Source organism: Ptychodera flava, chromosome 22, assembly GCF_041260155.1.
Source record: "Ptychodera flava strain L36383 chromosome 22, AS_Pfla_20210202, whole genome shotgun sequence".
NCBI lineage: Eukaryota > Metazoa > Hemichordata > Enteropneusta > Ptychoderidae > Ptychodera > Ptychodera flava.
Genome location: NC_091949.1, coordinates 28,917,693 through 28,931,319, shown reverse-complemented (window position 1 = coordinate 28,931,319; position 13,627 = coordinate 28,917,693). Strand labels below are relative to the sequence as shown.

The window sequence follows — 13,627 nt, the reverse complement described above, 5'->3', positions numbered from 1 at the left end:
CAGCTTTCCCTTCTTCATCTACACCAAGTTTTAGAGCAATTATTTTTCATATCAATATAATAGTTCAAGCAGAGGAAAGCATCGGTGCAAGAATTAACTGTGATCAGTGTAAAGAATGATATTCTTTGAAATTCATTTAGAAAAGTATTGGACTAGTCAGCCCACCAGCTATGTAGAGCTGCTTTATATCTGGCAATATGCAGCATCTTGGAAGATTGTAGCTGACTGGTTGGCTGAATATCATTTCATTATGGAATCACTTCCAAACAGCCTATCAGCTACACAATAGCCTTACTTTCAGACTCCTTGAGTTGCTGGAAATAATTACAATCTACCAATTAGATGCAACCTTTTGAGCCCCACTGCACATTGACTTCAATTATTACTGTGAAAGTATTTCATTGAAAGACTATTTCAAATGCGCCACAGAAAATACTGTAACAAATAAATGTTGTTGAATTTTTATCATAGGTTGGTCGTCCAAGTAACATGCCACAAGCTCAGCCAATCATTGATCAGATTATGGAAGAAGCTAAACAGTATAACAGAATATTTGTAGCATCAGTGCATCAAGATCTTTCAGAAGAAGATATTAAAAGGTATATACGTCCAATAGGCATTGTCAGATCTTTCCAACTTAATCTTTGCACTCAACGGTTCCAGATAACGCTGAAGCAAATTTTATACTATTATAGAAATCTACTGAACATTCTTGTTGTTCCCTGGAGAGCTGCGAACATGCTTGCTGTGCCCTGGAGGGCTGCAAACACGCTTGTTGTGCCCTGGAGGGCTGCGAACACGCTTGTTGTGCCCTGGAGGGCTGCAAACATGCTTTTTGTGCCCTGGAGGGCTGCAAACATGCTTGCTGTGCCCTGGAGGGCTGCGAACATGCTTGCTGTGCCCTGGAGGGCTGCAAACATGCTTGCTGTGCCCTGGAGGGCTGCAAACATGCTTGCTGTGCCCTGGAGGGCTGCGAACACGCTTGTTATGCCCTTGAGAGCTGCAAACAAGGTCACAGTGCATGTTTCAGAATTTGATTTGACCAGGAGTTCTTTACACTTGTTGAAGCATAACATCACAAGTACCTTTGTTTTCATCTGCAAGTGAAGAGGTGCAGGTCCTTTTATTACTGGGTGGCTCATTACACAATTTGATAATTATCTCAGCATATTTGGCAGTTTGATAAGGATATTTGACAGTTTGATAAGGATATTTGACAGTTTGTTTAGGATATTTGGGAGTTTGATACGGAATGTCAAGAGTGGGCAACACTTCTCTATCAAATCCAAATCCTTTGTGTGTGTTTGGGTAGCATGTGGTTGGTGGCAAAGCAATCTAGTTGACTTTTGCTTTAACCGCATCGCTCTGCAAGTTGGTTGATTTCAGGGTTTGTGACATCAAAATCCATACTTAAGGCGTTGTGCACAGAGCATGCTGAATGGCATTACCTTGTAACTCAGATTGTGGCTGACTTGCATCTGATTTTGCCAGGCAATATGGCTGATAAGGCAATTGTAGTCTACACCGGCAGCTTTGATTTACACCTATTCATCATCAGGGCCTGCATTAACCTTTGTTTCCAACTGTTCCAGGCAGTGGAGTATAGCTTGAAATACTTCATCATGTTGACTGAGAATATTTGTCTCTTCGTTTGCACGGTCTGTCATTGTAGTTTTAGTGTAGTGGAGGCTTTGGAATGGTTCATTTCCACTTCATCAAAACAAGACAAACACATTATCAGTATCACATGTTACAGTGTCACGTTATTGCCTTGTTCTATATTGAAACTGTTGACCAGTAACTAGCTACCTGCATGTATCATCACAAAAATAATACATACCATGTGATCTTAAATTAATAATAATGGAGTGTTTGAAAAATACAGTTTTGTGCAGTTGCATAGTTATAGATGTGTATCATTTGTACTAGCACTAATCAATATTGATTTCTTTTTCCTTTTACAGTGTGTTTGAAGCATTTGGAACCATTAAAATGTGTACATTAGTTGCTGACACTGTACCCACAAAACATAAGTAAGTACTGACGATCACTGAAAGTGCTGTGAGAATTACTCAGCTTGATATTCTGCACATATTTTACAGAGTTCACAACAATGTGTGATGCAGTTTGTGTCTCCTGCTTGCTCCATAGCTGTCAAACTGGTGTATAAAGGAATTTAAAGCGTTACTGTTGAAATGAAATAACCAAAGAATGTGCTTGGTACAGCTGAATATAATTTCTGTGTGAAGAAGAGCTAACTAGTCAACATTTGGAGTAATTGAAAGATTGTTGAGTTATAGATACTGAGTACATGAAGATCTAATTCTAGAAAATAAGATAAAATATATAATCATGATCATCTTGGTCAATTGCAACAGATATGACTTGGTTTGATTTGTAACCATAATTATTTCGATTTTTGCAGGGGATATGGATTTTTAGAGTATGATAGCAACCAGTCAGCACAAGATGCCATTGCATCAATGAATTTATTTGACCTTGGAGGACAGTACCTAAGAGTGGGAAGGGTAAGTCAAGTTGATTCTGCAATTAAAGGGCAGCTTTAACCCTGTGAACTTGAAAGTATATATCAATCCGGTACTGTTTCCATTGTTGTTGCATTCTATGATGATCAACACATTTCTAAAATATTGAATTTACTCATACCCGTGGATGCATCTTGCTGTCACATTTCTATCCCCTTTCACAACCATTGATTAGCTCAAACCCATTGTTATCAATGGTGATTGAAGACCTCTTTACAAGGAATTTGAGGTACACAGGTAGAGGAAAGAGAGTTTTTGATTTATTTGTTTTTATTGTTTAGGCAATAACACCGCCAAATGAACATCAACCTCAGATTCCACTGGGACCAAGTGGACTTCCTCCAGCTGCAGCAGTTGCAGCAGCTGCTGCCACAGCCAAGATCCAGGTATGTCTGTATTTTCAATGTAAGCACTATGCATATGTCAATGTGTTTAATCTCCACAGCCAGGATCTAGGTATGTCTGTGTTTTCAATGTAAGCACTATGCATATGTCAGTGTGTTTAATCTCCACCGGGTGTGTGTCTGTGCGCACATCTGTTCATGTGTCCATGTGTTCAGAGATGTTTCTCTGACAAGACTGGACTGATCTGTCTCTAACTTAGTACAAGGACAGCGTATTTGGCATACATGTGCATGTCGCTTTATTTTGGCATCAAATCCAATATGATTGCTAGGCAGCCATATTTATTTTAAGCACTAAAATTTACATAAGCCAATTACAAATTGAAAACCGATGATCAGAGTGTCATGCAAATTTATAAATAGCATAATCATGTGAAGACCAAACCAAACGATGTAACTGTGTAGGCACTTAAACTGTTCTAGGATCTTACAACTTTGGTTGGTGTGGCTGATATAGTAGAAGCTCATTTGCTTATTTAAAAACTTATTTTACATCAGGCCATATGTCAAATTCAATGCACCGAATTCATCAGACCTCTTAAGTGTGTAGGTCATACATAAGTCATGTTTAGCAGAAATTTGAGAAGTGTGAAATATTGATTATTTGCTAATTTGGATATTTAATGAATTTCTCTAATTAGGTCGTATATCAATACAGATTGTGCTGATTTTGACCAAACATTTGCTATTCATTAATCATACTTGCTTTTACTTATGTTGTGAATTTGATAAGCACAACACTCTGATTATAAGCTGAAGATCTGAAGAATTTCTGTACTCAGGCCTTATATCAATACTTGAGGCATTGATTTTGACTAAACTTATGCTTTTCATTAATCATACTTAAGCCCATCCATAATGTAAGTTTGATGAGTGGGACATGATGATCATTAGTACATTTGCATATCTGATGAATTTCTGTAAGTAACCCACATGTTAATATTTAATGGGCTGATTTTGACCAAACCTTTGCTAATTACTGATAATGTTGAAGGAATTTCTGTAATTAGGCTATACATAGCAATACTGAGGCATTGATTTTGACCACACCTCTGCTACTGCTGTGTATTGGTCATATTAGGTCCAACTATACTGTAACTTTGATGAGTACGACGTTCTGATTATTAGCTCATTTGCATTTGTAATGAATTTCTTCAATTAAACCATATATCAATTGATACAGAATGCACTGATGTGAGCATACCGTATATGTCACCTCTTTGATACCTCTTTGGCAGGCATTGGATGCAGTGGCTGGTACCCTTGGACAGACGGGAATGGCAGCATCTGGTGTAAATGTGGCAGGTCTCGGATCATCTGGACTTTTACCAGGTGTTGCTGTCACAACAAGTCTAGCTAGTGGACTTCTACCACAGGCTGTCCTAGCTGCAAGTGCACCTGGTGTTATTACAGGTAACTATCTAGTATTCCAACCCTGTACTGATGGTTTGATGAGCACGCATTGATGATTAGGGATAGTTTCTTTGAGATAGGAAGTGATCTATGATAGGGCTACAATCCATACTGACTTCACCCTTATCCTGCCAAATTCATAGGTCACCATCAGGTTAAATTGGATAAAACCAGCTGGGCCTAATGTGTCCCATATGTTGCATTTTAACAAAGAATTGAACATTTGAAGGCCCTTTTACTAGATTAACTTGCTATAACATGCCATGCCATGGTGAAAAACCATTTGCTCGTGGTGCAAATCAAAACGCAAATACGTGGTTGAGGTCAGGCATGCAAAACTAGGTATACAGTACACAAGACATTTATCAGCGCAAATACAGTTTGCTTTGGCGGACATCTTTCAGGTTACTTTCAAGGAATGTTGGCATTGTTGTGTCTTCTTTCTTATGGTGTTTAAATTGTTTTTTTACAGGAGTGACGCCAGCAAAGAGTTTGCTTGCAGCAACTGCTGCTACATCTCTACTCTCAGCAGCAGCTCAAGAAAAGTTGAAAAAAGAAGAAGAAGAGGAGAAAAAAGAAAATGAACTTCCTCAGACTTTGAGTGAACAAGAAAATGTTTCTATCTCTGGTAGCAGTGCCAGGCATATGGTCATGCAGAAATTATTACGAAAGACAGAGGTGAGTGTGGCAGAAAAGAAATTCAAGTTACTAAATTCTTCATTACGCTAGCAGAACTAGTCTGCATTTTCACCATGTACCAAAGTTTTACTCACTGCAGTCTCACCATGTACCAAAGTTTTACTCACTGCAGTCTCACCATGTACCAAAGTTTTACTCACTGCAGTCTCACCATGTACCAAAGTTTTACTCACTGCAGTCTCACCATGTACCAAAGTTTTACTCACTGCAGTCTCACCATGTACCAAAGTTTTACTCACTGCAGTCTCATCATGTACCAAAGTTTTACTCACTGCAGTCTCATCATGTACCAAAGTTTTACTCACTGCAGTCTCATCATGTACCAAAGTTTTACTCACTGCAGTCTCATCATGTACCAAAGTTTACTCACTGCAGTCTCATCATGTACCAAAGTTTTACTCACTGCAGTCTCACCATGTACCAAAGTTTTACTCACTGCAGTCTCACCATGTACCAAAAGTTTTACTCACTGCAGTCTCACCATGTACCAAAGTTTTACTCACTGCAGTCTCATCATGTACCAAAGTTTTACTCACTGCAGTCTCACACAAGTGTACCAAAGTTTTACTCACTGCAGTCTCATCATGTACAAAAGTTTTACTCACTGCAGTCTCACCATGTACCAAAGTTTTACTCACTGCAGTCTCATCATGTACCAAAGTTTTACTCACTGCAGTCTCACCATGTACCAAAGTTTTACTCACTGCAGTCTCACCATGTACCAAAGTTTTACTCACTGCAGTCTCATCATGTACCAAAGTTTTACTCACTGCAGTCTCATCATGTACCAAAGTTTTACTCACTGCAGTCTCACCATGTACCAAAGTTTTACTCACTGCAGTCTCACCATGTACCAAAGTTTTACTCACTGCAGTCTCACCATGTACCAAAGTTTTACTCACTGCAGTCTCACCATGTACCAAAGTTTTACTCATAGCAAACTCACAATGCACTAAGATTTTTTTCACGTATTTTGTTTGTTCATCATAATTGTTATTTCTTATTCCTGTAAATTTAAATGGCTTTCCTTGATTTTAATCACCATTTGTCTGTTTGTACTTCAAGCTCTTCATTGGTTTGTTTTAAGCTTTTTTCAATGACACAGTCTTTCCCAAAGTCGGCACACTTTGAAGAGTAAATTTGTCAATCTTGAATCTGCCCTACAGTTTGATTGACTTGATTCTTTTGTCTTTTCCTGTTTTATTTCACATCGTTTGAAAAGTTTCAATACTACCGGATTTTTCTGAAAGTACGCCCAGGGCCGTTAAAGAGAAAATGGCTACATTGTCTGCTTCACATCTGTAGCTAAATAACGGCCCAGGGCCGTAATTCGGTAAAAATTTACCGCCAATTAACTAAAAAATAAAGGAGTTATCAAGATTAAGTTCGTTCGGGGTTGTTCGGGTGTTTCGGCCGTCCCTCGGCAGTTGACAGATCTTCAAACATGGCGTCACGTGTCCAAGCGTCGGGAAGTTCGAGTCGTTCCACTGATTTTGATGTACACGATGTTAAAGAGGTCGAGGAACAGATAATTGAGGAAGGGAGCTTTGTTTTGTATCTGCAAAGGCGCGAAGACTGAGTTGATGATAGCTTGCGATTACAAAAAAAATGCCATACATCGTAGAGCAGCATTGTTAACACGCCAACTTTTTCCAAATCCAGTTCTTGGTTCTTGCCGTGTTTTATCATGTTGTACTGGCATTAATGATAAGGTTAAATAAGAAAGCATAGCTTTTAACTGCTACGTCCATGACTTTAATGAATGGTCGCGATATAAAAACAACACGTACGATGCATTGAAACAAAGCGTCGCAGCGTCGCCTATGGCGTCGCTGGCGTCGCGTCGTGTCATTAAACACCCGGGAAACGCTACAAGTTTAACCCACGCTCACGGCAGTGCTGCAGTCCGCTGCACCATACTCAGTACATGATTGAAAAGTTCGTGATCAGAACTTTCATTCTAACAAGAAAAGGTTCCTGCGATCGAATGTAAAGTATATAAAAAACGACGTTAAAATTACCAAGATTTTGAGAATGAAAAACTTAAATTCCTTGTAACTTCACTTTTCGTGGACGGAACGTGTCGGTTCTTACACTATCATGACGCACTTGACCCAAGCTACGCAAATACAGTCTTTGCGCATGCGTTATGACACTGGAGAAACTGAGTCGCATAGCAAACCCAGGTTAATTTCACTCGGTTCGGTTGCGAAGGTACCGTCGGCAACGCAGATGGCGGGAAAGGGGTGTTAAACAATGGACAAAAAGGGATTAAACCAATGGTGCACAATAGTAATAAACGTAATTATCTCAGTTGTGACTCCTTCTCTACTACCTCCATGGTTTGTCGAACGCATTCAAATTGAAGCGAAGAAAATCATCGATCAGATTTTGACGTGTGCATGTGTTCTGAGGTTGACCTAGTTTGTAAGTGTGACAAGTTAATCAAAGTAGTCGAACGTGTGAAAATAGATACAGTGTTTCACATTCGTTGCACGCAAAGAGGTCAATAATCGTAAACAATTGTGGATCATACCATTTCTACTAGGGATTACTACTACTGTTACGTTTGTGAATGCAACAAATTTACGCGAAGAAAATCATCAGATTTTTGTATCAAAGCGAAAAAACCTGAAAAGTAATGATGTACATTAAATAAAAAAATAATGAACAGAGTTATTTTTTATGATAGTCATTTTATTTATTTCATGATCCCCATCGTGCAGAATGGAAAATTCCTGGCTCCTGCTTCATCTGTCAATCATTGTCGGCATTGTGTGGCAAACTCTAACGTTGACTTTGCGTTCTTCTGGATCATTCCACCTGCATTTTAGTAGCATAAATAGGGGGATACGGACATATATCGCCGAAGTAATTATCTTAGAAGTGTAACTTGTTTTATTTTGTACGCTATATAAAACTTTTTGACCTTTGCGTAGGTAATTTTTTCAAGGGGAGTCAAGTTGAAATGCCGCAGACAAAGGTTGAGTGAAATTTAAAATTCTTAATAACGGCCCACCCCCCCAAATAACCGCCCATGGCGGTTTTTCGAGTGGGCGTACTCTCAGAAAAATCCGGTAATAGTTTGATTTTTAGATGCAGGAAAAAATATGAAGTTTCTAATGATTTATTGATGTACTCACTGTAATCTTATCATGTTTTCTTTCCTTTAAATTTGATGATAGTCACGTGTGATGGTTTTAAGGAATATGGTTACTGTTGATGATTTGGATGATGAGCTAGAGGGTGAAGTGACAGAGGAATGTGGAAGATTTGGCACTGTAAATAGAGTTATCATCTATCAAGAAAAACAAGGTGAAGAAGAGGATGCTGAAGTCATTGTAAAACTATTTGTAGAATTCTCATTACCAGCTGGTAAGTCTGTCATTATGAAATCCTGACACTTTCAATAAAACTGCCCATTGTACAGTACTTCTCACAGCTTTGTTACACTGTCCCACAATAAAGACTGACACAACACAGATAACCAACACCTTACAATGAAAGTGTGAATTTCTTGCCGACTTTCCTCAAAAGGTGTGTGGTTGTTTGCTATGTCTTTTGAAAAAATTAAGTAAAATTGTTAAGTTAGGTTTAGAGTTTGTAAATGTCATAGACTTTGTGACAAAATTGGTATCCCAGAGATAACAAAATCTCTGCAGGTGTATTTAATCAAGTGGACCTATACTGTGTGTAACTTTAGACCTATGAAGTACTGAAGAATGGTATTCCTGATAACATTTTTCAATCAATCAAAAATTCAATAGAAAACAAAAGTGTAAGTAGCACTTACATCAACCTCAAACTAAGACAGTTGTTCAAACTTTGCACCAAGGGTTTTAATTCTGTGAAGAAAAATTTTAAAACAAGCGCACATAAAGAGCAGCAGATAAGAATTGTGAAAATTTGAGTCGGAATATCTGTGCCAGAGTCACTGCTTACATAGGTTCAGACACAAAGAAATGTGTATCTTGTCAGAGGGTATGCCCCTTGAAATTCATTGAGTATTGATACAATTATGTAACTTGTTGGATAACACTAATAACATATGTGTTCATTCAACTTACCTTATTTTACTTTTTCTATGCTAATTTCAACAGAGGCAGAAAAAGCAATAGATTCACTGAATGGAAGGTGGTTTGGTGGAAGACTGGTGAAAGCAGAGACTTATGAACAAGTGAAATTTGATTCAAGTGATTTGTCAGGGTAAACTTTACAATTAAGGCAAGACTTGAAAATACTGGGCCCGCTGTTGATTTTACCAATCAACATTATCCCAGGGGTTCCCTTTCATGATGCTGTTGGAGGGCTCTGTGAGAAAGCAATCTATAGGGTTTCCTTGCTTCACAAATCATTGGGGGCTCTGTAAGAAAGCAATGTTTTTTTCACATCAGAGATCGGGCAAGTATTCTTCATATTTGTCAAAATTTACATCAGCATGGGCTCTTTTATTTAGAATATACATATACACACCTTGCTGTCTATATGATAAAAATAGACAGATCAACCTTATTAGATTCATGTGTCATTTATTTTCCTTTATATTGTCACATGATTTTGTAACCTGACAAAAAGTAGTGGGAACATTGTAATTATTGTGAAAAGAAGAATGAATAGTGCTTCAAAACACAACTGAAAAGAAAATCTTTTAATGGCTGTATTACAGTAGAAATGTTTTAAAACGTTTTTTGATCAATATCATAGTATCAGGTCTTACTGATACAATATATTCTCACTGATATAATTCCCCAAGGATGTCATTGTAAGACTGTCATTCATAGAAACAACATATGTGTTTGCCATTTATGTACAGATATTGCTTATTAAAATTCTTAATCATCTATGATCATTTTCAAGTTTGTTCAAAGTGACTGATTTTCCATGTACGGTAAGATGAGACTACCAACATTTATCTGTTTTCACTGTGTCCATGTGATGGCAACACTGTGTCCATGTGATGGCAACACTGTGTCCATGTGATGGCAACACTGTGTCCATGTGATGGCAACACTGATTTGTGTCACAGATACTGGCTTATTATTTTGGAAAGTACTTTTTATGCAGTTGTGTTTCAAGAAATAGATTGTGTGATGAACATTTACCATCGAATGCTCTGCAGATAATTACAGTAACATTTCTTCCACCCACTAAGAACAGAAGCCATGTTTTTTTGGTTACAAGTACTGTTCTGTGTGGTAGCAAGCACACTGAATAAAACTAGTGTAAATTGATATTGGCTAATAAAGATTTCTAGCCAAATGTTACTGGCATTATGAGGGTGTTATTGAACAATGCTTTAGACCTGAATCACTGTGTACCCACAAAGCATAGATTTGCTATCAGGCTAGACATCCCAGAGAAGATGTTGAAAATTATCTCAACATGTTGTAGAGAAGTTATACAATGCATACAAATCTATTTAGGAATATTAGAATGATATGAATCATGGAGTGCTTTTCAAGATGATCTGTTGAAATTATTTGTCTTCCTTTAAAAGTGCATTTTCATACAGATCTTTAGACAAATACTGATGCCTGGCCATATTTTTTTTAATTAATGACAATCTGCAGTCGGTAAGCCTTTGTACAGTTCTAGGACAGTTACCCCTATGCTGTTCACACCCATAACCTATAAACAGGTCCACTATCACCATTGATAACACAGGTTTGCCCCAATTCCATTTCCTGATTACTCAACTGTTTCCAGATGTATGGAAAGTCAAGTTTTATTGTTGTAAAACCAAGAGTCTTCAACCTTGCAACAGTATTCACATATTGACTTGCAATGAGGGTATTGCATATGTTGTCATAGAGTTGCATCCATACAATCTGTCTCATAAGGCTGTAGACATTAGTAAACAGATTGTTTAGTGCAACTCTCAGGCCAAAGGGTAAACAAACATATGCTGCTACCTGAATATGCCAGTCCATGTGTTTTATAACACCTTGTCCAATTTGCTCTCTGAAAAATCTAGAAATTTCTTTACTATCTCTCATCATCGCCATCCTCTTTGACATGTAAACATGCAAAGATGGGCCTTTCAAACTTACTCTATCCATTATTGTTTAAACTAACTTTCAAAATTACTCTGTCAATAGTTGTCTAAACTGCTAGCCAGTTTACAGATGAAAACTTGACCAGCTACTACTTTGTTGCATATATCATCACAAATGATGCATACCATGTTACCTTAAATTCACAAATAACGACAAAGTGTTTTGAAGAGGTGTGTTATAACAAGTAGCTATTGCAGGGTTAAGATGAAAAGTCCTGTCATACAACTCATTTTCAACATTAAAGTTAATTGTGAGTTTCTTGCTTTCCAGATTGTTATTTTATGTGCATTTTAATTTTGTATCTGTATAGAGGTTCTCTTACCCATGAAACCAAGGACACCTAGTTTTGACAGTTGGTAGAGAAGTAAAGTACAAGTCTCATACTTTTGTATAACAAGTGTTGGTAACAACTCTGTGTAGTCTGTTTTATTAAAATGTGTGTTCTTAAAAATTCCCACCAGTATTTGTGTCTAAAAAATGAACTCAAGTGTTAGAATATGATTTCAAAGTGATTTTACAATGTGATGTTGTCAATTAGTAACACTTGTATTCTAATCTATCTTTTTGTGCCTTAAGCTTTATCCTGCCAAGTTCATATTTCACCATCAGGTCAAGTTGGTTAAAGCGAGCAAAAGTACAACATGCCCTATCCTATATGTGCTATGTATGTGCATTTTAACAATAAATTTGAACATTTGAAAGCTCCTGAAAACAGACACTGTAAACATGATTTTTACAGACTCAAGCTGCTGTAACTTACCAAGCCAAGTCATATAATTTTGGCTCAATATCCTCTTTTACTGCTGTAATATGACCTGTCAGATTGTGAAGTGATTATATCTGGCAGGACAAGGGTTAAGGTGGCTCTACAGTGCTAGCTACATCCTAGTAACAGTTCAATAACAATGGCTGCAGCAGGGGTTAAGGTGATCCTTCAATGCTAGCTACATCCTAGTAACGGTAATGTGGGTGCCCCCTTATTCCTTATAGACATTCCGGTATTGATCAATTTTTGGATGTTGATTTTTTTTGCCAAAATAGAAGTGTCCGTGTATAACCTGGTTTGGCTGCATTGAAGCTGGTTTTGCGCAGATGAACTTGAAACAAAATTGCTTTCCACAGCCAGCATGTGCTCAGGCCATGAGACACTTTAGATAAAACAGAAAGCATTTTCTTAGAGACAGCCAGTCAACCAACAACTTGTCTTATGATATTCATTAGTTGAATGTCTCTCGGTGTTGGCCAAAATTATTGTATGCATTGCATTTTGAACAATATCCTGCAACTTTCAATATTGCTTGATGCCAGAGAAAAAAAAACCATTATTTTTTGAAGATTTTTGTACTGTCAGCAAATGTTATCAATAATATCTTAGCAATGAAGCATGCAAAAGTCATTCCTGTACAGTAATGTATCTTGTTTTTATTCTTTCCTAATAAACATTAGGGAACAGTGTCCCGACTACTTGTAGATAATATAATAAGTTTTGTCCTTTTTTTACTCTGCCAGTTGACCAACAAAAACAGTCACTGACAAAATATCAAATGTGTGCTTTCTAATTTACCTGTGAAGTGCTTTCACAAATGCATGCTCTCTTATTTGCAAGTGAAGTTTTCTTGCACACAAACATAGGCTCTCTGACTTGCCTATGAAATGGTCTTGTATACAAATTTGTGCGCTCGAAATTGCATAGGAAAGTGGTCTTACAAACAAATGTGTGCTCTCTAAATTGCCAATTAAGCAGTCTTTACACACAAATGTGCGCTTCTAAATTGCCTATGAAGCAGTCTTACAAACGTGTTCTACTGTTTTCCTGTATGTTCATGGTGAGATACTTGGCTATTTTCCTAACCTTGATCTTATCATAGCATTGTTTCAAGTATGTGATTTGTGAATGTGTGAGAGTTGCATGAACGCGATGATTTGTTTTAACTTGGAATGTGTGAACGCCATACAGAGGAGTTTCACCCGGAATCACCCAGGGGTAACACATTTGATTGCTAGGAAAGCCTGACCTGGCCTGCAAATTTCAGAAATGTTTGTTAATAGAAAGGAAACTGTTGTTGGGGCGCTTCAGTGAGAAGGGTTTCGTGAACATGTCTCGAATTTCGTCACGGAAAGCAGTGACTGATGTCACAAACCATCGTGTCTGGTAACTCCCAAGGTTAAATTTCTGGTGGCTCATATTTACTGTTTATCACCCGAAATCGAGAAAAAAGGAACTTTTTCCATTAATGGTGAAGCCATTTCAAAGACAGAGAAACTTAGTCAAGTAAGGTATCCTGTTGCTGGTTAAATACAAATCGATGGTAATAGTGCCGCTAAAATATTTGGAGAATTCCAACACGGGGAAAGTCAAGGGAAAAGCATTTTCTTTATATTAAATTGATACAGATCTAGTGCTATAAGTAGCTGAAGAACAATGCCAATTAGTGCAACGACTGTGGAAAGACTAGACTGCTCCAAGTCTGTGGGCATATAAATATCAAAACAGAATAAATTGAAGGAA

At 37.6% G+C, this 13,627-nt stretch overlaps 1 protein-coding gene across 11 annotated transcripts in view; it reads left to right on the top strand.

The window, feature by feature from the left end:
* LOC139123146 (poly(U)-binding-splicing factor PUF60-like) overlaps positions 1 to 11,515 on the top strand; it is a 29,535-nt gene extending 18,020 nt beyond the window's left edge. For all 11 annotated transcript variants that reach the window (XM_070689173.1, XM_070689174.1, XM_070689179.1 and 8 more), the window contains 8 exons: positions 472 to 599; positions 1,965 to 2,033; positions 2,426 to 2,528; positions 2,828 to 2,932; positions 4,189 to 4,363; positions 4,836 to 5,041; positions 8,248 to 8,437; positions 9,163 to 11,515. In XM_070689173.1, coding sequence (XP_070545274.1) covers positions 472 to 599; positions 1,965 to 2,033; positions 2,426 to 2,528; positions 2,828 to 2,932; positions 4,189 to 4,363; positions 4,836 to 5,041; positions 8,248 to 8,437; positions 9,163 to 9,272 — 1,086 coding nt within the window. In that variant the 3' untranslated portion in view covers positions 9,273 to 11,515. The remainder of the gene's footprint in view (positions 1 to 471; positions 600 to 1,964; positions 2,034 to 2,425; positions 2,529 to 2,827; positions 2,933 to 4,188; positions 4,364 to 4,835; positions 5,042 to 8,247; positions 8,438 to 9,162) is intronic.
* Positions 11,516 to 13,627: the final 2,112 nt, after the last annotated feature.